Source organism: Choristoneura fumiferana, chromosome 23, assembly GCF_025370935.1.
Source record: "Choristoneura fumiferana chromosome 23, NRCan_CFum_1, whole genome shotgun sequence".
Lineage (NCBI taxonomy): Eukaryota > Metazoa > Arthropoda > Insecta > Lepidoptera > Tortricidae > Choristoneura > Choristoneura fumiferana.
The window spans coordinates 9,591,324-9,614,854 of record NC_133494.1 but is presented as its reverse complement, the minus strand read 5'-3'; the positions used below and the strand labels follow the sequence as shown (position 1 = coordinate 9,614,854).

Below are 23,531 nucleotides of genomic sequence, written 5' to 3'. Positions count from 1 at the left end.
TGCGTTGGGTAACAGAATGCTTACTGACACGCAAAAACAAACTAGAGTCGAGATTTGTCAAGAAGCTTTGGACCTGATACAGCAAGACCGGGAACTTTTTTTGGCGCGATTTATAACAATGGACGAAACATGGTTCCATTCATTACGACCCTGAAACGAAACCGCAGTCTATGACATGGAAAAGGTCATCATCTCCAACTCCGAAGAAATTCAAGGTGGGCCCATCTGCCGGTAACGTGGGATGGTAAAGGGGTAGTAATGATTGAGTATCTCGACCATGGAGCCACTATTACGGGCACTTTATATGCCAAACAAATAGCAACATTGCGCAATGAGATCCGCGAAAAACGGCGTGGTAAACTCTCGAATGTTGTGCTGTTCCACCAGGACAATGCCCGCACACAAGACCGCCGTTGCAATGGCTGCAATTCGTGATGCTGGGTTCAATATCCTTAAGCATCATCATTCACCAGATCTCGCCGCCAGTAATTTCTACCTATTTCCGAGATTTAAAGAAAACCTGAGATCGCGGGCAACATCTACTTTAAAATAAAAACCAAAATACGTATAGAAATTATTTAATATAAAAAATATATAAAACAATGTTTAAAATGTATCTCGAAATATTTCTCGACAAACAGCGAGCCACAGCCTATTTTGTAATGCGTGCTGAATTGTACTCATACTTTTCCATGGTCCCATCATTGCCCGTAGTGGGTAGGTAAGGTAATAGCATCGAAAAATAATTACTCAGTGTCTTGGTTCCACCCAACCTCCAAAGGCTTTGTCTAGTTCCTCAGCTACTGCTAAACATAGCCGGTCATTATTGTGATTAGCTACCACTTGAATTCCAATAGGTAGACCTTCGCTGCTTAACCCCAGAGGAACTGTCGTTGCGGGAAGCCCAAGGCAATTTATAACGGCAGTGTAACTAAAATTAAAAGGTTTAACCAGTGGCTCGTTGTGGTAGGGGGCTGTCGTCGGATGCGTGGGGTACAGGAACACTCCGTCGTCTCCAAGCATCTCGACGAAAATCTTCTCTAAATCGTCACGCAATTTGAGGTGGTAGTTATATTTGTCACTGCCGATCTCTGCTCCAGCACCGTCCATCAACGCCGTGAAAAGACCGATCAACGTGTTACCTGAACATCCAATGAGACTCTTAAAGATTTCTAGAACAATCGCCGTGGTGCCTTCTTTTCCCATTATCAATCTTTCGAAAGGTTCTTTATTTTTCATAGTCGTCATCCAAATCGGAAGGGATTTCTGAAGAAATTGAAACTTTTTCTCCTCAGCCTCCACTTTATACTTGACGCTAAAGAACTCTACGACTTTCTTTAACGCTGTTGTGATTTCTGGGTCTACAGAGTCCGTCATGGGAGCATTGCTACTCAACTGATAGAAGACTTTTAGTTTCCCGACGTCGACGTTTTTATCTAGATCAAGTTTGCTTGCATTATCTCCTGACATTATCTTTAAAAGGGGTTTGAGATCAACAGCATGTCGCGTCATTGGTCCGAGACCTGAAAAAATGCAATGCATTAAATACGCACACGTAAAACTCCAATACGGAATTGATATTTGGCGAGCAGTATAGTAATAGAGTTATTTACCAAATTGACGGGGTCGCAGTGCTCTACAAGAAAACGAGGCCAGATCGGTTTGCGTACGCCTGCCATTTATTCCGGACCCTTGTAAAAAAGTGCCGGATGCAAATTCTTATTCGAGCCGTTCGCACGCTCGTTACGATTATGGCTTATATTATGTTATGACTATGATATAAAAACTTTAAGTCAGCATTATTTTAGCGTTACTTGACGAGTATTTATTTCTTATCCTTCATTTATCTTATCACTTTCCAATTTAACCTTTTCCAGGCACCGCTAATTTAGATACGCCACTACATCATAATCATAGTTTTATATGGTTTACACATAGGTAAACCATAGGAGCGAGGGAAAAATGAATAATATTTTTAACGACTCCAATTGATTTTGTAGCTTATTGTGAATTTAGCGAGGCCGAATATTTGTCTACATTTATGTGGTCGCTATATATGCACTATGCCTGGAAAAGGAATACCTAAGCTAAGCAATTAAACCATATAACATTATGCCGTATTTCTATAAGTTTTTAACACTCCCTAACAGTCCTATATTACAGTACTGCTGTATAATTTTATTGTTAGGTACAGCACAATAATTCACCTACACAGTGAATTGTAGAATCTGAGGTCAGTGAGACTGGGCTGCTAGGCTACTACCCTGCATTGGGATTGCAAGGGATTGTGAATTTATTACTTACGTGTATTTTATGGCACGTAGATACAAAAATCTAAGATTTCTTGTTGTATTATCGTTAACATGCTTTGAAAGCATGAAATATGATAATTAGCTTAGTAAATCTTTATGACGAAGATGACATTCCCATACTTTTGTGCGCGACCTACAAAAACCTATTAGCTATGTGGCGGGCGGTGAAAGTGGTATTAATACCTAACTTATGGTATGAACTTAGACTTTAGCCTGAAGAAAGTGCGATTTTCCAAGTGTTTTTATTATTTCTTGCTAAGTAAAAGAAAAACCGATTGCTGTCGACGGTTTCATTTACAAGGTCAGTTGATTTTAAAGGTAACATAAATACAGTAGCATAAAAGTAGAGCAGCGGTCGTGAAGCTCTAAATAATCTACACAAAACTACTTCTACTGCCGAGATTCTAGTACAAACTTCTAGATTATAGTACAAACTATTACGAGCTATAAAATAAAAGGGTTGCCTCCCGGCCCTGACATTCCGGTAAGCCATGAATTGTTTCATAACCATCAGACGCATCTATAAAATACAATTTAAGGGAAAAGGAACAAAATGTACACGTAAAGTACAATTCAATAGAATTTGTCAATTTCTACATAGTTAAGACACCTATCGTGGGCACACTTGATTATATATGTCCCTGTTGTTGCAATTATCATCTAAAAGGAATCAAAAAGAATAATAGTCACCTCACAAAGCCTTAGGCAGCCCGGTGTTTATATTAGTAGGCTGGAAGTGTCTACAGGATTGTCAGATTCTATTGAATGGAGTTTACCTAGATATGAGTTCAGAAGCTCGGTTTGGGGCATCGGGTACTGGCCCTCGTTGGAAACTACGTGTCTCGATGGCTTGTGTCCGAAAATCCCGTTGAAATAAGCTGGCATTCGGATGGAGCCTCCGATGTCCGAACCTGGAATAAGATTTAAAAAAAAAACTACTTGATAAAATGAAATGTGAACAAAACCACACTCAACAGGCAACTTAGGCTGGCATTTGAAACAAAATGAGTGCGTTCTTTCACATACATAACTTTTTAAGTCCCTACTATCGGAAGTCTCATACCATTTTGCAGCATAATGATCAATGATTACTCTTCATAAAAATGTTCAATACTAACGATCGAAACTCATAATCATCAGAATTCATAATATCACTAATCATACACCTTGTTCAGTCAGCATCAAAGGTAGCGGATCACTTTTTTACTCTGTGACACATTGACAACCTTGCATGGCGATTAGTACGTGGCTGTAAAACGAGCTACTTTCGATGCTGCCTATTCATACTAATATTTGTTTTCATATATTTCTTAATCATAAGTGTTATTTATCCGCATTATTGACGCGCAGGGACTTGAAAATTTTTCGATGGTATGAAATTATGTATTTAAAGAAGAACACCGTTAGGTACAGTCAAGTTCATAAACTTGTGAGCAAAAATTTGATCATAATATCTGAAGTAATCTGAACACGCTTCTACGCCGTTAACAATAGAGTCGTGTTCAGATATTTTTCATCAAAATTTTCCTTACAAATTTATAAACTCGACTGTAAGACGACGCGCGAAGCCAGGACTGTTAGGTAGAACTGCGACCCTACAGCGCGCGAGCTGAGCGAGCGTAGCAAGCTAGCAAGCGTGCCGCGGTAGCGGTCAGCAAGTGCCAGAACCGAACATATTTTTAAATTAATACTTATAATATAAATAATTAACAATATAAGTAAATCATATTTTGAATAGGTAGTTACCGTCATGAAATACAATATTATGAGTTCAAATATTTTCTTGTTAATGCCATTATTAATAAGAAAAAAATCATGATAATTTGTCTGTTATGAAGGAAACTGAACATTTATATTAATTATCATTAGTTATACAGATACCTATTCGCTAGAGTCGAACTCACAACCTCCCGTTTAGTTAAACCGGCCATTATTGATTGAGTCATAAAAGTTATAAGTCAGCACAGACTGTTTAGGAATATAATACCCTTTAATTAAAGAAACGCCAGAAAATTCGTATTATATTCTGTTAACCCAACACATTTAATTTCAAGTGGCACAAAATTACTCGTGTTGGAGTAAAATGAATGGCTAATGGGAAAATTTCAATAAAAACCACAAGCCGCACGCTGAAATGTAAAGTCAAAATGTATTTATACCGCCTAAAATAAAATGGACATTTCCATTTATTCTGCCATGTAAATGGTGATATTTCAGTTACGAGTTTATTTATTAAGTAGGTAGGTATTATGATTTAAACGACTACATTATTTGACCAAAGTTATGCGATTATGTGAAATTTCAGGTGAGAGTCAATTTGTCGAAAATACCTATCCTGAAATTCTTTCATCATCAGCCGAAACACGTCCACCGTTGAATGAACTAAAAGATTTTTTTTTCTTTGCTGTTGAATAAAGACCTCCTCCTTATAATGCCACAATTAACGAAAACTCGCCGCTTGTATTCAAATTTCAAATGAAATCATTTATTCAGTACCTAAATAGGCCGCAATGGGCACTTTTACACGTCATTTTTTAAACTACCAGCGCTATCGGAAAGACCATCATTGCCAAGAAGAATGCGCCGCAAGAAACTTATCCACTGGTTGCCCGCTACTCTTGCGATGTCGTCAATCCTCCTAGTGGGAGTCCTGACAACGCTTCGTCTTCCAATTCGTAGTCGCGACTCGAGGAATTCCCTCCCCGGGTTATCTGTTCTTCGAGCAATGTGGCCCGCCCTTTGCCATGCCAGTTCAACTTGCATATTCTTCGAGCTATGTCGGTGACTTTAGTTCTTCGGCGATTTTCCGTATTTCGGATTCTCTTGCGCAAAGAAACTCCGAGCATAGCTCTCTCCATAGCTAGTTGCGTGACTCTGAACCTTTCCAAGAGACCAACACAACAATCACAGACCACATAGAGCTATAGGTCATCACTGGCAACACAGATTGGTTGAAGACTAGTCTTCAGGCACTGCAGAATATGCAGAAATTCTTTGCATACCAAAAATTTCTAACCAAGCCTTAAAATTTGGCTCGCACAGTCTTGTCTGATTTCCTTTTAGATAAATTAGGCCTTGCTTTAACAAAGTATACCTACCCTAATCCCATACTGTGTGGCAGAAAGAAATGTTGGAAACGATTGTGATTGCGAGTCTGTTAGACAATATAATATATGATTATCTGGCCTGATATCAGTAGTTATAAGTAAATAAACGAGTGAAGTATGATCTTACCAACGCCAAATATGCTGCCCGCGGCACCTTGGATACAACCCTCGCCGCCAGACGAGCCTCCGACAATTCTGGTGGTGTTGTATGGGTTGTTCGTCCTCCCGTAGATGTGGTTGTGTGTCTCCCACCTGAAACACCACATTTCGATATTATATCAATAGATAGAAGTAAATTATAGTTAAACATACGAGTACAAACGACTGACTGGAAAATATTCCTTTGTGATATGAAAATTTGGTACCCAAATAATTGTGTGGTTATTTTTTAAGTAACAACGGGAAACTTTCATACTTATTAACTAGCCGGTGTTAACGTGTGGCAGCTTTTTCGACTCCACCCAAATACCTTTGCTAGTTTTACCGTTTGCAATCGTAAAAATTCTCAAGATGTTGTTTTTGAACGAATTTAAAGTGTAACATTTTTATTAATACAAGTTATAAAGATATTTATAACTTTACATGTGGTAGAGCCTTACTGTAACTGTAACCACTTGCTGGCTGCAGTATGAATGGGCCGGCTCGACCAGGTTAGTACCACACTCCCTCAGAATCCCGGCGTGAAATAAGTAGTTTTGCTACTGTATTTCGTACGGTGAGTGGGAGATCCGGAGGCCCAACTCCCCTCCCCCCTTCCCCCTCCTCTATCCCCCTCCCCTTTAGGCCGGCAACGCACCCGCAGTCCTAATTATGCTGTAGGTGTCCATGGGTGGCGGCGATCACTTACCATCAGGTGACCCGCATGCTCGTTTTCCAGCTATTTGATAAAAAAAGATATTCCGTACCACATGCAAAGTTCCGGCACGTTAGTCAGTCCAATAATAATGGCACCCTTATTTCGCAGCAACTTTATTGACACGGCGTCGTCTGTGGCGATGACATCTTTGCGAAGGACAACTCCCGATGTGTGATGTAAGCCTGTCAATCAAAAAAACTTTTTTATAAAAAAAAAATATCGTACCATTTTGTCGGCATAGTTTACATATATATTGGTGTAAAATTACAGCTTCCTAGCATTGATATAGTCCCTGAGCAAGGCCGCGGACGGACGGACAGACAGACAGACATGGCGAAACTATAAGGGTTCCGTTTTTGCCATTTTGGCTACGGAATCCTAAAAAACAAACTGTCTTTTGTTTGGAAAAAATACGGTAATTTCTTTGCAATGGTATTGAGCACGTTAGCGAAAATGTAGAAAATTGAACTGCGCGCCGTTATCAAATACTTGAGTCAATTAAGATTTGCGGGACACTTTAGGGTCTAATGCTCCTCCGTATTCAAAAGTCGCACGTTGGTGCGCCGAATTTAGATGTGGAAGAACATCGACCATGGACGACCCCCGCTCCGAACGCCCTACTACAGCAGTAGGTAACTGAAGAAATTGTGAAAAAAGTCGAAAACTTAGTTTTGGCGGATCGTCGTGTCACGGTTCGTTTCATTGCTGAAAATGTAAAGATTTCAACGGGGAGCGTGCATAATATTTTACATGAACGCTGGGTATGAAAAAGGTATCTGTGCGTTGGGTAACAGAATGCTTACTGACACGCAAAAACAAACTAGAGTCGAGATTTGTCAAGAAGCTTTGGACCTGATACAGCAAGACCGGGAACTTTTTTTGGCGCGATTTATAGCAATGGACGAAACATGGCTCCATCATTACTCCATATGACATGGAAAAGGCCATCATATCCAACTGCGAAGAAATTCAAGGTGGGCCCGCCCATCTGCCGATAAGGTCATGGGGCTCTGTTTTTTGGGATGGTAAAAGGGTAGTAATGATTAAGTATCTCGAGCATGGAGCCATTATTACGGGCACTTTATATGCCAAACAAATAGCAACATTGCGCAATGAGATCCGCGAAAAACGGCGTGGTAAACTCGAAAGTTGTGCTGTTCCACCAGGACAATGCTCCGGCACACAAGTCCGCCGTTGCAATGGCTGTAAATCGTGATGCTGGGTTCGATATCCTTAAGCATCCTCCGTATTCGCCAGATCTCGCCCCCAGCGATTTCTGCTTATTTCCGAGATTGAAAGAATACCTTAGAGGTCAGAAATTTGAAGACGAGGACGCGGTAGTCGCTGCAGTACAAGATTTTTTAAGTACTCAAATGAGACCTTTTTTAAAAATGGAATTTTGTGTTTAGTAAAAAGATATACTAAGGGGCTGTTTCACCATACATTGATTAGTGTTAAATGGCGGTTAGGTGTGCCGTCTCTATTTGTTTTGTTCGAATAGACGGAGACGGCATCTCATTTAACCGTCGGTTAATGCTAATCAATGGATGGTAAAACAGCCCTAAGTGTATTATGCTAAAAGGTGACTATGTCCAAAAATTAAATAACATTTAATAAAAGTTGTTTACATACTCATTCTCACTTTTTATTGAATGTATGTCATAGCAACAACTTGCTGTTTCCTCATAAATTGCCCTTGACGGCTTTGACGGTCACATAATAACCTGTTCAGTGTTTTAATTTTTTTTCGATATACAAATAGGCAAAGATGGCGATAGATATGTTTATAAGCCTATTTTAAATGTATGCCATACGATTAATTTTTATTTTTTTTCTATTCATAGTTAGGAGCTTCTATTACTTTTGAGGAGCCTTAATCTACTTTAAGTAGACAGCCACGCATTGGCATTCACTATGAACTCAGTCTTAATCTAAATTACGAAAGCGACTGTTACCTTTGACGGCGATGCAATCTTTGGTAGTGAAAGGTACCCCCAAAAAGGGTTTTTCTTTTTCTAGTTGCTCGACGGTCATGGTCCCACCTCGAATGAGTTCGTCGGCCTCTTTGGCTTCTTTCAACGCTAGCTCAAAACGGTCTTCGACGAAACAGTTGAGTGCTGAGTTTATGTCTTTGATGCGTTGTTTGCATGCTTCTAATACCTCCACACTGGTAATCTGAAACGTGGACAGGTATTAAACTTACAAGCATATATGTTGTTGTAATAATAATAAATATCGGGGGGTTATTGATACTAATTTATCTAGTCCCTACTTACTATACAACAACGGTACTAGCAACAGATAAACATAGTTATGTAGATAAATGCATACATAAATACATATCAAAGCTTCAAGACAAGAGAACAAACATTCATTCTACTAATATTATAAATGTGAAAGTTTGTGAGTGAGTGAGTATGTTTGTTACTTCTTTACGCTGAAACGGCTGGACGGATTTGGATGAAATTTGGCAAAAAGTTAGTTTATAATAGTTTGTCGCGAGTCGTTTAATCAATGCGGCCGCTTACATAACTCGAAGAATGTTTGTTTTACGTCCACTTGCAGTATTTTTAATCTAGGTTTAAGTGGTCTTAAGTGCTGTCAGGTCCATACAAGAACTGTCACTTGAAGCCTTAAATCGAGATCGAGATTAAAAAAAGCCTACAAGACGTCCTTAGTCACATCGCTGCCGCGTCGCCGTCGCCTTACCAGTGCGGCCTCGGCCTTAGTGATAGTGACTATATTAAAAAAACATTACGCATTGACTTCTAGTAGTATTTATCCATTACTTGCGGTGACAATATATTAAATTAGTTTAATAATTTACTTCGCAATGTAAGAATTTAGAGCATCTAATATCGGACGTTTTTTGCAAATTATAGTTAAAGACGCCTCTGATTACAGTTGGTAACTGTAAGGCACTCACAATGCTCGAAAAGCTTTCCGGAATTTTAAAAGGGTGAAACATGAACTATGTACAATTCTGCATCAGTGCCAATTTGCCAAAGCAGACTAACGCCAAGTTTTCTTTTAATGTGAAGAAAGCATATCGCATTTATCATGTCATTTCATATTGACTTATGACTACCGCTTCGTTAAGGCACTTCTCATGACTAACAGTATACCGACTTGTAACGTAGCTACTATGAAAACTGGTCAAATCTGTTTTCAAAAACATTCTGTTCTCAATTTTATAATCAAATACTCGTAACTATGTAAGTAGTCAAACATACTCAGACATGTGGAAATTCTTAGAAGTATTTAACAACCAGGAAGTTTAATTTTTGTGGTACCTACCTAACATAACTTTATGGTTTTACTAATTAGCGGAAAATTATTTGCGGTAATTCTTCACCGCGTCTTTGCATTACAACTCTTTAAATGTACCTACATTTAATTGTGACATTCATTTTGAAAAACGTGACTGTCTGCGCCCATTCGTAAGCATTCAATTCAGGACATTTATAACACGCTACATTTGAAATTTACCACGAGCTTTGCGGTGAAGGGAAACATCGTGAGGAAACCTGCACAAACCTGCGAAGCGATTCAATGGTGCGTGCGAAGTTCCCAATCCGCACTGGGCCCGCGTGGGAACTAATATGGCCCAAGCCCTCTTGTTCTGAGAGGAGGCCTGTGCCCAGCAGTGGGACGTATATAGGCTGGGATGATGATGATGATGATGATTACACGCTACATCAATACATCCATCTTTACATATGCTGCATCCATAATACACTACAGATACTTGTTTTTTTATATAATGGCAGATAATTAAGTAATTACATATCGATGTGTGGGCACGCACGACATATGAATAGTTTGAAACGGTCGTCATTTATTTATTTAAAAAAACCTTTCATGTTTTATTTTGGAAATGCTTTAAAATGTATTGACTCTTAATTAAGACCGGAAAACGGTATTTCAATCAATGATACAAACTCGCTTTAAAATGTATTGACTCTTAATTAAGACCGGAAACGCGGTATTTCATTCAATCAATGATACAAACCCCACCTAGCCAGATAAAAGACGCAGACCGAACGGGAGTCAAATATTTTCTTAGGTCGTTGTGCGGAGGCGTCATTTTATTCTATTCATAAAAAAGTTCGGTCCAATCGCATCGCTTTGTGATTTCATTTAGAGGATTAAAGACTATGTCTACCGGTAGGTTTGAACTCTCTTTTACTCGACATTTCCTACAATGCAGACAAGACATCGCGTGCTATTTAAAATTAGCTGTAACGAAGTTAATTATGTAGGATAAGTTCCAGTAGGAGCAATAACTGTGTGCTACTTTTATTTAGGACGACGTAACTAATTAACGTATGTGCCTTCGATTAGGCGGATTATTCGGGAATTAGGTACATGTCTATTACTATAACTACAATGTAGACACAGTTTGCTTTTGTTTAGTCGTCAGCCAGGTCCACAGTGCCAATTTATAAAACGGAACAAATAAAGTTAAGCTTGTTTTTGTTCAGTGTTTGTTCAAAATTCACTTTTTATTTTGCGATACCTGTTTTGATGTGCGAACATCAAGTTGTAGACCCAGCAGGGCTACTAAGAAACTCGAAACTCGAAGTTCGTGTCGTGCGGTCCCTCTGACACTTACACTATTTAATACGAGAGCGAGAGGGACGGTACGATACGAACTTCGAGTTTCGTAGTAGCCCTGCAGTTCTTTCCCCCTTTAGACGGTAAAAAAATAGAGTCCACACCACAAGGGAGAACGCTACAGTATTCACAAAATGGGTACTCTATATAGGGTTTCCCCAAACCTACCGACGCGGAATCTGCTTTAGCCGATCAAAAAACTCTTTATGTCTACGCAATAAGAGCGAAAAAGACGTCGATCGGCTCGGCACGCACGCAAGCACGCACGGTAAGACGTCTTTTTTGCTTTTATTACGTGGACATAAAGCGTTTTTTGATCGGCTGAAGCCGATTCCGCGTCGATAGATGTGGGGAGACTCTAATCAGGATATGGACCTGAGGCGTGGCGTCAGTGTCGTAACAAATCGATTCCCACTGGGTTGCCTTATTCTATTACGTGAAGTCAGTAATAGCAAGTTACATCCGAAAACATACCAAGCTTAAACTCCAATTCAATAGAATCTGACAATCCTGTAGACACTTCCAGCCTACTAATATAAACACCGGGCTGCCTAAGGCTTTGTGATGTGACTATTATTCTTTTTTGATTCCTTTTAGATGATAATTGCAACAATAGGGACATATATAATCAAGTGTGCCCACGATAGGGTGTCTTAAATATGTAGAAAATTGACATATTCTATTGAATTGTACTTTACACTATATTTGCTCTCCGGGTGGCCTGACGATAAAATTTACTCCACACTACTGCGTGCGTACCTATAGACCACACCTACGTTGACACGAAATAGAGTTCCGGTACTTTTAATACAGTTATTTATGTTCACCATCGAGGAGGAAACTTGTTATTAATTTGATTTGATTACATATAGAATTTATTAAACTACCGGCAAATCATCGTTTTGGTATCAAAGTTCTGTTGAGTTGTGTTTGGAGCTAATCACCGTCTCCCATGCTAAAATAGGTTCTTATGTTTCCAACGAGGTGATGATGATGTCGATTATCCTTAGTTGATAATACTCGTACCATTTAACAAATCAGCCGTTATGTCACCATGTTTTCTTGACCAGTTAAGAAATAACATTTCTTTATCAATGCCATTGGCTTCGTGGCTAATAAAAATATGCGTCACGGCCAACCAGCGCTGTCGATTCTTTTTAATCTCTTATAAACTGTTTCGTTGCTGTAAAATAGTCACAATCTTATGACAACTATTAATTATTAGTCATAGTCACGACACCCACCCGGTGTTACATGTGTAAGAAACCCGTAATCTAATCTGTGTAAGATAAGTAAACATTTTTTGTTAAGTTTTCATTATTTTTATCACACTTGTTCGTAAACAGTGTCGTAACATGCAAACTAACTTGGTTGCAACCCCCGGAATAGAACCCAAGGGCCTTTTCATTGCGTATAACGCCTAAGCGTATTATGAGCTATTGCGTGTACTGTGTTTGGGCGAGCAGCTGCTGCACGCGGAGCACGAGCACAACACAACACCCCACACGCAGCTCTGGCCCGATACACCTATTCAGTATAGGCTATGCCTACTACGAACGAAGTGCTATATTCGAACGTCGTATCTTGCCGTCCCGCTGACATTTATGTAATTTAATACAAGAGTGAGAGGGACGGTACGATACAAACTTCGAATTTCGTAGTAGCTCCCCAAGCACGCTGTTGCAGGGCAGGGGGGCGGCGCCGGGGTGCTTTGGTAAAAATAATATGTTTTGTCTTACAAATATACCTGTTTTCTGTACTGCTTACTGTGTTGGTGTGCAATACAGAGTTATTGTATTGTACGTATACTATTTTACTCACAAATGTGATGAAAAACATTGTATGTCACACCGGCGGTACCTAATATGAGTATGAGTATGAGATGTGTTCTAATATGAGTTCTTTAATGAAAGAACTCAGTTTTCGACTTCGGGCTTCTAATAGACTTTCGTTCGTAATTCCTAATTTACCGCCCTTAAGACACAATGTACTATTATTCCCGCGAATTACTTATTTAGGTAATACTCTGTAACCGCATCTGAATAGGTAACATAAAAAAGTGAACAATACCCACCTCTTTATTCCTGATCTTGTTTGCGACCTCGACGGCCGGCAGTTTCAGAATGTCAGCGGTTATCGGCGGAAAATTCTCTCCACTCTTTCCATAGTACAAGGTACAGAAGATCTTGAAGATACTAGCGAATACAAATCTGAATACTTGTAACACTTTTACCCTCATCCCGAGCGGTTTCATCGTAATATCTGATGTAGCCATGTTTACATAAACAATGTATTCACTGGGTTATATTTAAACTCGCGAGCACGTTTGAGTTTATCGATCAAAGTTAATTTAATAATATTGTACGTGTTTCAATTTGGCATAACAAATTGAAAACACTTGGGTGCTAGTTAACGTTGTTGTGCAGCGAATAGCGGGGCGACAAGCGGTTGTCGCGATAGGACAGTGCGTCGAGGACTGCTCGTCGACTCGACTCGTTGGGTTCACCACAACAACGCACGGCTAAGCTTACGTCATGGTGTAGACTTGCCGTCTCTCTCTACATCCAAGCTTCAATTTCAATAGTAGTGGCGACGACGTTATTATGCCACCAGACGAGGCCGAGTCTAGCGGGCGTGAAGTACAATGAGGTGACGGCTGGATGACCGGCTTTTGAGCGCCACAATAACAATCGTTTTTAGTATGAAGTTCCAATTCTAGTTAAACTAAAAAAGTGGACGCCACAACCACACCTTAAACAGAAAGACGAATCAGCCTTTTTTTGATCGGTACGCCATTTTTTATGCTTTATTATGTTTACGTATTTACACTTGTGATAAACATAAAAAATAGATTTATTAATATTATTGTAAATGTATATAAATAAAAAAACAGATTTCTTTGGCTCGCTGGTCGTGTGACAAATATGTGACAGATTTCGTCACATAAGTGTAAAGTGTAGACAAGCGAGCTCCGGATTTGCATCCTCTCTGCTGTAATTTATTCTTTTTAGACGCAAAAGAAGATTGTCTCCTACAGTGATCCTAATCTTTGGATATTCTATGGAAGTGATTCTAAAATGCTCTTTTATACATTATTTTAATTACTATTAATTACTTTAATTGTTAAGCTTCGATGTACTTACAACGTGTTATTTTTATGTCCGTTAACTGTAAGGGAACGTTCAACTTGTCAAATGAAGTTAATTTCTCCAAAACACTAGTAACTAACTTATTGTTTAAAAATAATCAAGAATTAAGATAGTTCTTAATTTATGATTATGATATGACGTTTTTTTAAAGCAAAAGATGGTTAAAAAGAGAGTTTTTCCACAGTCATTGTTAAATCCAAAAACTTGGGAGTGAAATTGACGTAACTCATAGGAGATATGAAACGTTAACGTTTCATGTAACGTTCATGTCTCCTATGTGTTACGTCAATTTCACTCGCCAAGTTTTTGGATTTAACAAACGACTGTGGAATTATTTTACTTGTATATTTATCAGGTTGTTTATCTCAATGAACTGAGACGTCAATCGAAGCTATCGGAAAACAAAAAAACAGTGTATGTATACTTGAACTTTTGAGTTGTGGAACTGTCCACCATCTTACGCCGTTTTATCACCTAATTAGTTTTAAATATTAATTATACATACATATGTATAATTAATATTAGTCTGTAAGGTATTTATTGTATGGGCCAAAGTAACCAAGTTGGCCGAAATAAATGGATTTATTATTATTAATGTTATTAGCGACGGATTAGTCTACGAATTCTTAGGCAAAGTATGCTAATAATTCTGTGCTCCAATTTACTAATAAAGTAATATGGGTTATGGCAACAGAAAATTACTATTTCTCCAACTTGCTCGGAAATGTTCTGCGTTGCGTTGATGCGATATATTTTTTTTTATAAGTGGCATGTCCAGGTAGTCTTTATTATTGTGCAGGTTTTTTTACTTTTAATTTAATCCAAGACCGAAAATTCACCAAACAGCCAGCCAATTGTCCATAATCACGTACAAAAACCGAGATTAAAAAAAAACTTTGTTTTCTACGTTTCGCTCATGCCATAATGATTGTGTCCAAATCATAATAAGGTATTTAGACTTAATTATCTTCTCGGACTGCTAAATATTTTGAAACAAATGTATGTTTTTAGGGTTCCGTAGCCAAATGGCTAAAAACGGAACCCTTATGGATTCGACATGTCTGTCTGTCTGTCTGTCCGTCCGTAGGTCACAGCCACTTTTTTCCGAAACTATAAGAACTATACTGTTGAAACTTGGTAAGTAGATGTACCTATTCTGTGAACCGCATTAAGATTTTCACACAAAAATAGAATAAAAACAATACATTTTGGGGGTTCCCCGTACTTAGAACTGAAACTCAATTTTTTTTTTTCATCAAACCCATACGTGTGGGTATCTATGGATAGTTCTTCAAAAATGATATTGATGTTTCTAATATCATTTTTTTCTAAGCTGAATAGTTTGCGCGAGAGACACTTCCAAAGTGGTAAAATGTGTGTAACTTCTAAAATAAGTGAATGATAAAACTAACAAAATGTATGATGTACATTACATGCAAACTTCCACCGAAAATTGGTTTGAACGAGATCTAATAAGTATTTTTTTTAATACGTCATAAATCGTTAAGTAAAGGAAACTTTTATATTATGTTACTTGCTGCTACGGAACCCTTCATGGGCGAGTCCGACTCGCACTTGGCCGCTTTTTTAATGTTGTGCGTTTTGGAATTGCCGCTTTAACTAAAAGTAAAAATGTTTAACATTTATATTTACTAATCCTATAAGTTTTCTTTTAATTTATTTTGATTACTATATTTTATGTGGAACCAAATATACGATTCGGACCTAAATCTTTAATGTCGAAATTGAGGCGGGAACGTTAATTTCATTTTGTCAAAGATTTTCTGCCGTGTTACTTTTATGAAAATAAAATGAGTTCTACAAAGTAGTGACGAAAATATCCTAATGGGCACACCAGAATCTCCTAACTCGTAGCGCAGCATCTTATCAGTATATTTTTATTACTATTAAAGTGTTAATTTTGTTGACATTGTAGGTAGATTGTTATCAAAGTCAAAGTCAAAATATCTTTATTAAATTTAGGCTACAACAAGCACTTATGAATGTCAAAAAAAATCTACCACCGGTTCGGAAAAACCTCTGCTGAGAAGAATCCGGCAAGAAACTCAACGAGGTATATATATTTTTTTTAAAACAGATTCACAATATTATTAAATGACATGTATACATCACAAGTATTTAACACAACTTTATTTTTAACACAGCTTTATTTTTAACACAGTAGGTTCGCTATTTGAAGGGATCGCTAATGCGGATCGGAATTATTTCCAAATATCCCTGTCCATGATATAATCATTAACTTTATAATACGCCTTTGATATTAATGTCTTCTTGACAATAGATCTGAATTTTGTATCCGTTTCATTTATAATATTTTTTGGAATTTTATTATAAAAACGTATGCAATTTCCCAGAAAAGACTTTTTGGTTTTAGCCAGTCTGTAAGATGGAACTGTAAGCTTCCCTGTGTTTCTAGTAGCCTTTGGCTTATCGATGTTAGTGGGAAAATCACATATGTTGTTCCTAACATACATGATTATTTCAAAAACATAAAGCGACGGCAGGGTTAGGATATCTGTTTCCTTAAAAAAGATCTTAAAGATTCACGCGTCTTCAAATTATAAATTGCTCTAATTGCTCTCTTTTGTAAGATAAAAATTGACTCAATGTCTGCAGCAGATCCCCATAAAATAAGGCCGTACGAAATAATGCTGTTAAAGTAAGCAAAATACACCAACCGTGCCGTCGCCACATCGGTTAGCTGCCGTATTTTCCAAACTGCAAAAGCAGCAGAGCTCAATCTACCCGCGATTGCTGTGACGTGAGGTCCCCACTGTAGTTTAGAATCGAGCGTTATTCCTAAAAATACTGTTGATTTTACAAATTCAATAGTTTGACCATTTAACTTTATATAAACATATTATGTCGAATAAATATAATGTTTTCGTTTTATTTCCTCGCATATTTGGAGAAAAGCAGTATACAGGCCTCGGCAGGAATGTAATTTCTTGTCCTTCAAAACCATACTCATCCACGAAATGACTTTTCCCGCCCTCTGCAGTAATATACTATTACCTTCGTCGAACATTAACGACCTCGTTCCCAACGATTAATTTTCTACGATATTATCCTGAATAGGATTACAAAGAGCGATGCCTATCGTCAAGGTCGTATCATGTTCTTGCTTCAATCGGGCATATTATTTTTATATTGGTACGTGAAATGAGAGACATAACGGTGAAACTGAAATAAAAGATAACACGAAATATTATTATACTCGTAATATAAATAACGCATCGGGACATGTAAGTAGGTATAACTGTTTATTGAATCTTCGCACATATATTTAGCGAGACGTGTTTCATTATTTTATCACCCATTCTTGCCACTTTTGGCAACTTTTTATCCTCAAGCAGGTTATGCAGAACGAAAATATTTTCACGATAATCGATACTATATGTATTTTTTTAAATATGTAATACTTAATTGGTATAATGCAATGATTGATTTGGATATGTAATGCATGCATTTATGATTGTTTTTTAATTCAAAATGGAAATAAAGAGGCTATAATAATATGTACATAAATACCTACTTATTTAATCATAACCCCCGACGCAAAAAGAGGGGTGTTATAAGTTTGACCGATATGTGTCTGTGTGTTTGTGGCACCGTAGCTCTTAAACGGGTGAACTGATTAAAATGCGGTTTATTTATTTGAAAGCAATGTTTCTAGCGATGATTCTTAGACATGTTGTTAATTTAGGGGAATTCTTGGAAGAATAAAAAACAGATTAATCGGTTTGGTGCCGACCGTTGCAGTCGGTGGTGGCAAAAAAAAGGCTTTTATTTCTACGAGACAATCCTTATATACTAGTTTAACAGCGCCCTCTTTGGGCTGTTTAGAGAACGAATTGATAAAATACAACCGTTTGGTAGATCTCGTAGATCTTAAGGGAAAGTAGTACCATCAGGTTGGACAAGATGGCACTGCTTATATAAATCGTTAAATTAATATATTTAACACATGTTTTATCAAAATAGGTTTAGCCGTTTTTGAGATATTGAACTTTTCTTGCGGTTCTTCGGTGGAATAGATTACCTATCCTTACTAATATTATAAACACGAAAGTAACTATCTCTGCCTGTCCGTTACCTCTTCAGGCTTAAAACGCTAAAAGTTAGTTTATAATAAACTAGCTTTTTGCTTGCGACTCCGTCTGCGATGAGTTCATTTATCGTTATCTATCCCACGAGAAGAATGGAATGTTCTGGGATAAAAACCATCTTATGTACAGAAAAACGTATTGTTATCGTTCTATCTCCATTACGATTCAACATACAAACCTCAAACTGGGAATAATACCTAATAGATGTACCTATTGCAAATCAAGAAATAGTAAAAACTGCTCAGTGCGTGAGTCGGTCTTAGGGAGAACATTTAAACTGTAATTTGTATGTTAAAGACTGAAATTAGGTACGAACCGTTTTTACCTATTTATTATTTGGCGATGTACCGCACCTATTCAGAAGGCTTAAGACATGCCGCCGGTTTTATACATGCGTCGACTTAAAATATACCTACCTACACGTCAATTCTCTATTGCACGTAGCCGCGTAGGTTGATATTGATATGTCACACAAATACGTTGTACTGTACCTATGCTATAAAAATTGCTTTTTTGTTCTTTACAGATAAACATGGCCGACCCGCCGCCTGAAGAAAAAGACACGAACCTAACGAGAAATGGATCTCTCAAAGTATCCTTACCAACCGTCCTTTGTACTCCTGAGTCTTCAGAGAATGCTGACATGTTTTCTGTGCCCAAAACCTTTCTTTCTTCGGAGTCAAAACTGTCTCTTCCATCCAATTTAGGAACCCCTACGTCGCCGTTGCGGTTGTCTTCTCCTCTATCCCTCCCGGCCACCCCTACGCCTTATATGAAGATAACCCAACCACCTCCTGAAAAATCTGCTCCAAGCTCTGGACAAATGAATGCTGCAGCCGCTACGACCATAGTTCAGCAAAGCAGCGTCATAAATACGCAGGAAAACACCGGCTCCGCTACAGGTATGCTACACACCTACGTACAGCTGTACCTAGTGAATAATGTTTTTCCATCGTATTTTGTCGGAAAATTTCGTATTTATCTTCCTTTCTCAGCTAGCTTACTGAATTTACTGAAGCTATTTGAGATCACAAGATAAATATGAACTTACCCGACAAAACCGTGGCAAAAAAATATTCCATAAATCTGTACTTGGCTTAAACAATTAGAGTTTGAGTTTTAATAGATGAATGGGCGACTGTAAATGACCACGGCGTATTCGAGCATGTGGACATGTTAAATAAACAATAAATTGGATTAATGTAATACCCGTTAGTCTTGGAAATAGAAAGGATGAATGTCAAAAGTTTTTTCGTTACTTCCATAATATTTTCCTTCATATTAAATTCAACTGAAATATATGAAATATTTAATTTCAAGGTCCACAAAATATCTGTTTTATCATTTTTATCGTATAATAATTTGAGAGCAGTCAAGTAAAACTTGATAGCAATATCGCATTTTTCTTTTATAATAACGGATAAAATAACGAAAGTAAGCTAAACTTCATTACGAATAACAAGAATGAATTCGAAGCACGCACTACACGTCAATACTCGTAGGACTGACCCTATCTAAAAGCACACATGGCGTAAATTACGCGCAGGCTGGCTTTTTGGAAATCTTCCCTATGGCGCCGCAAACGTGCGTTCGCGAAACGTGCGTCGTTTATAGCGTAAAATGTACCTACGCCGCATGTTAGGCCCTTTATATTATAAATACATATTATCGTTCAAAACACAGCGCGTGTAACGTCTTCCTGGTTCTGTAGCTATATATATTGATTTCTACGCTGTGTAGAGCATGGTGTAGAGACGAAGATGACGCAAATCAATGACATACCCAAATTATGTTCTATCAAAGTTTTAAATCGGATTTTGAGAAAGTAAACAGGGGATAACATTCTGAATTCAAATAACGAAGTTACAATATTTTTCGTGGTTCCTATTTTTTACCGACTTTAAAAAATTATCAGTTCAGGTGGTTTTTTTTTGCCCTGGCTCCGGGCAGTCGGGTAATATAAAAAATCGGTCAAGTGCGAGTGACTCGCGCATGAAGGGTTCCGCACCTCCGAACAATGATTTAAAAACAAGTAGTTCAGTAATATTTTTTTGTAAAAAAATCTAATACAAGCTTTTTTGTTGGCGGTACTTTTTTCCCCTGGTTACCAAAGTAGGTAATCGTCAAGATGAATCAAATGAGACCAAAATCGATGCGGTCGTGTCGTTTTATTACAGAGTTCCTATGGCCAACATCTAACTTCATCATCAGATCAGCTCTACGTCATAATAATATTGCATTGTCATCGGATTTATACATGCATGCAAAATTTCAGCTCAATCGGTTGAAGATATTCACTTCAAATTTAAGTTGAAATATTTAATATTTTATTTAAATTATTGTATTCCACCTGAACAAACATAATTAGTTACATTACAAGTTAATAAAAACATATCACCAAATTGTAAGCACTAGGTGCAAGTATTTTGAATAAAGAACAATTTTAAATTCTCATCCTCTTTGGCTGTCGCCCTGTCGGAGCCTGACTTTAAGACTCTTGCCATGCGCCGAAAAAAAAAGTGGATAAACGTGCAATGAGGGCTATCGCGAATGAACTGCCGCTAGAGGCGCTAGTGTAGCGTGAGGTCTCCGAAATGTCAAATCTCATATTTTGGGTGAGCTACGCGGGTTTATTTATAATTAATTTTTTTTTGTGAATATTTTGCATTACCGAGATTAATTGTGGCAATTATGCGTTACCGGCAATGAATGTCTTGTTTTGAGACAGTTTTGTCTTTCGAAACTTTTGCCCCTTTTTTTCCGAACAAAATGGGACTAAGCAACACTGTGGTTGCTGGATATTTTTATGGTACGGTTTTAAGGTGTTTTAAATATGATTTAATCTAAACTTTGTTTTTAACGCCCGTAATAACAGACTCTGAAAGCCACACTTAAAAACCTCACGCAACAGTGCGCCATCTAGTGAGACAAAAAACGATAGCCCTCATTCGGTCGAATGGCGCATACTTATTATGAATTAGTGAATAAATCTTAACCGGATTTTTAATTTTGACCTTGTTAATAAATAGTGTTACTTCGTATGTATTAAAACGGACATTTATTAATGTAAAAAAACATTAAATACAGCGGCTGTGAGTGCTTTATTGAAGTTGGCTTTTGTGAAGTGTGTGTAGTGTGTGTCGGAGGTTTGTGGATCATAAATTGTTCCATTAGTATTAATGCTGCACAAAAAAATAAACAACGGTCTTAGAGACAATTATTATAATTATCGAAGGTTTTATAAAATAGCACTAATAAAATCGCAAATTAATAAGTAGTTAAACATTAAACAACATAGGGTCACGGGCGTTGGCCCTAGCAACTGACGGCCGTCATCTTGGCAGCCTAGCAATCAAAAACCGCTGAATGAAAAACGTTTCTTGTATGACGACTTCCTTTAATTTGTAACTTTATTTTATTTTTAGTATTTGTTGTTGTCGCGGCCACTGTAATACATAATCTGTGAAAAGTTCAAGTGCCTAGCTACATATTACGGCTCAAGAGATAGAGCCCTGTGACAGACGGACAGACAGACAGACAGTGGAGTTTCAGTAATAGGGTTCCATTGGCACCCTTTGGGTACGAAACCCTAAAAAGTATACCTATAGGGAAAACTGTCAAAATATCACATTAATGTGATAGTACCTAATTTGACTTAAGTACACGAAATTATTGATCGTGTATGCCATGCTGCTCTTACACTGACTTTTACGCAAACAAAATTTTGTTGTTATTTTCATGAACCATAACTAGGACAAGACTGTAATATTATTGAGCAACTTGTCGACTACAAATTTCTTGGTACTTACCCATGTTGTTGCAATTTGCAATGGATATTTACGAGTATTATATAACTTAACACTATAATATGACTGTAGTATCTAGGTTCTAGAAACGATGTATTCAAGGAAGCAATGTAAAGCTTTACTACCAAGATAAACCAAGATTTGAGGTACGGGCTAGGCGAGTTTACTATTAATTTTAAGTGGTAAATGTAATTGCTCTGTACTTTGTTGGTGTGTCTATTAAATTAATAAATAAATAAAGATCGAGTATTTACCTACTCTTTATCGTCGACATGTATTATCAGAATTTCCTTAATTCTAGTGAGTAAATAAAACTCTAAGTAAGAGCATACAGGAATACCTTTAATCTCGAAACACTGCACGGTCCTGAATTAAGAAAAGTTGTCCTACCTACAAAATCACAGACCCGTTCATAATACGTAAATGTAGACATTAATGTGTAGAAAGTTTATATTATATGGCTTAAAGTGACTGATGTTTATGAAAGTAATGTATCTGATCTATGAAAAACTGCAGAAGTTTAATTAACTTAATGGATTAGATTTATCGTTTTGGAGGCATATATTGCTGCAGCGTTATCATAGCCGCTAACTAAGAAATTATTAACATGTGTATAGTGATGCTCTGGTACGGTGTGACATTTCCCTAAATATTGTATATCAATTTATTTTGATTTAGTTTTGTTTTGAGACTTTGAGGTGCTTTACCATATTTTGTAGTGACAAAAATATTCATTATTACAGAAAAAGGATAAGTCCGAACGTAGAGTTACACTTAGACGTATATTTATAAATTCCTGAGCATTTTATGCATCAATAAGCATTTATTGGAATTTTGCGCGATCATCCATGCGATAGGGAACGTGGAAATATTAAAACCGGGAATTCCGGGATACCTATTTATGATATTCTCTGCCCCACGGAACATATTAAATTGTTTGTGCTTTTAATTACCAACAAGCACTTTAATAATGTAATAAATAAATCTAAATCGCAAACAAGATCCTAGTTCAGTCAATTGTGGACCGATTTTCAAAATTATTTTTTTATTTGAAAGGGTACTCTTCTGAGGTGGTCCCATTGTCACCAAGTCAAGATCTGATGATGGGATCCTAGGGAAATCGAGGGCAAACCTCAAATTGGCCCAAACACCTATGGCGATTTTGGCATTTTTAGCATTAAAATAAGCATTTACATTCAGTAAGTATCATTTGGTAAACTGGACCTAATGAAGAAGACCGTAGATGACCAATGGAACGCGTCAAAGCTAAGTAATGCTCGCTCGTCTATAAACAGAAGCTTTAAGTTAATGATTCTTTCGAACTGATCTGATGCTGAAGCCGGAAGGTAGGCAACGGAACTCTGTTATTAAACAACGTACCTAAGCCGTGTTTGGGCTTAATGGAATCGTTGTGAGATGTTCTTTGGCTACGAATCACTAAAAAGTGAGAAATAAAGAAAATTGTTAACAAAAAAGTAAAACCGACTCCAAAAAAATAACGAAAAATAAAACCGTTAAAAATATGTTTCTAGGTACCTACTAGCTCGAAGTCGG

At 37.5% G+C, this 23,531-nt stretch overlaps 2 protein-coding genes across 4 annotated transcripts in view; one reads left to right on the top strand and one right to left on the bottom strand.

Annotated features, from left to right (window-relative positions):
* LOC141440855 (cytochrome b5 reductase 4) overlaps positions 1-23,531 on the top strand; it is a 72,888-nt gene that overhangs the window by 6,292 nt on the left and 43,065 nt on the right. Inside the window, exons 1-2 of one of the 3 annotated variants that reach the window (XM_074105425.1) lie at positions 13,521-13,679; positions 18,698-19,073. In XM_074105425.1, coding sequence (XP_073961526.1) covers positions 18,704-19,073 — 370 coding nt within the window. In that variant the 5' untranslated portion in view covers positions 13,521-13,679; positions 18,698-18,703. Of the gene's footprint in view, positions 1-13,520; positions 13,680-16,051; positions 16,116-18,697; positions 19,074-23,531 lie in introns of those variants that run through there. The other 2 variants (XM_074105426.1, XM_074105424.1) reach the window with 2 other exon arrangements.
* LOC141440856 (fatty-acid amide hydrolase 2-B) lies at positions 563-13,373 on the bottom strand. The gene is made up of 6 exons (XM_074105428.1): positions 12,967-13,373; positions 8,231-8,450; positions 6,325-6,457; positions 5,547-5,671; positions 3,089-3,223; positions 563-1,523 (listed from the first exon to the last, which is right to left on the bottom strand). The coding sequence occupies exons 1-6, from the start codon at positions 13,165-13,167 to the stop codon at positions 751-753; spliced, it is 1,587 nt and encodes a 528-aa protein (XP_073961529.1). The 5' UTR covers positions 13,168-13,373; the 3' UTR covers positions 563-750.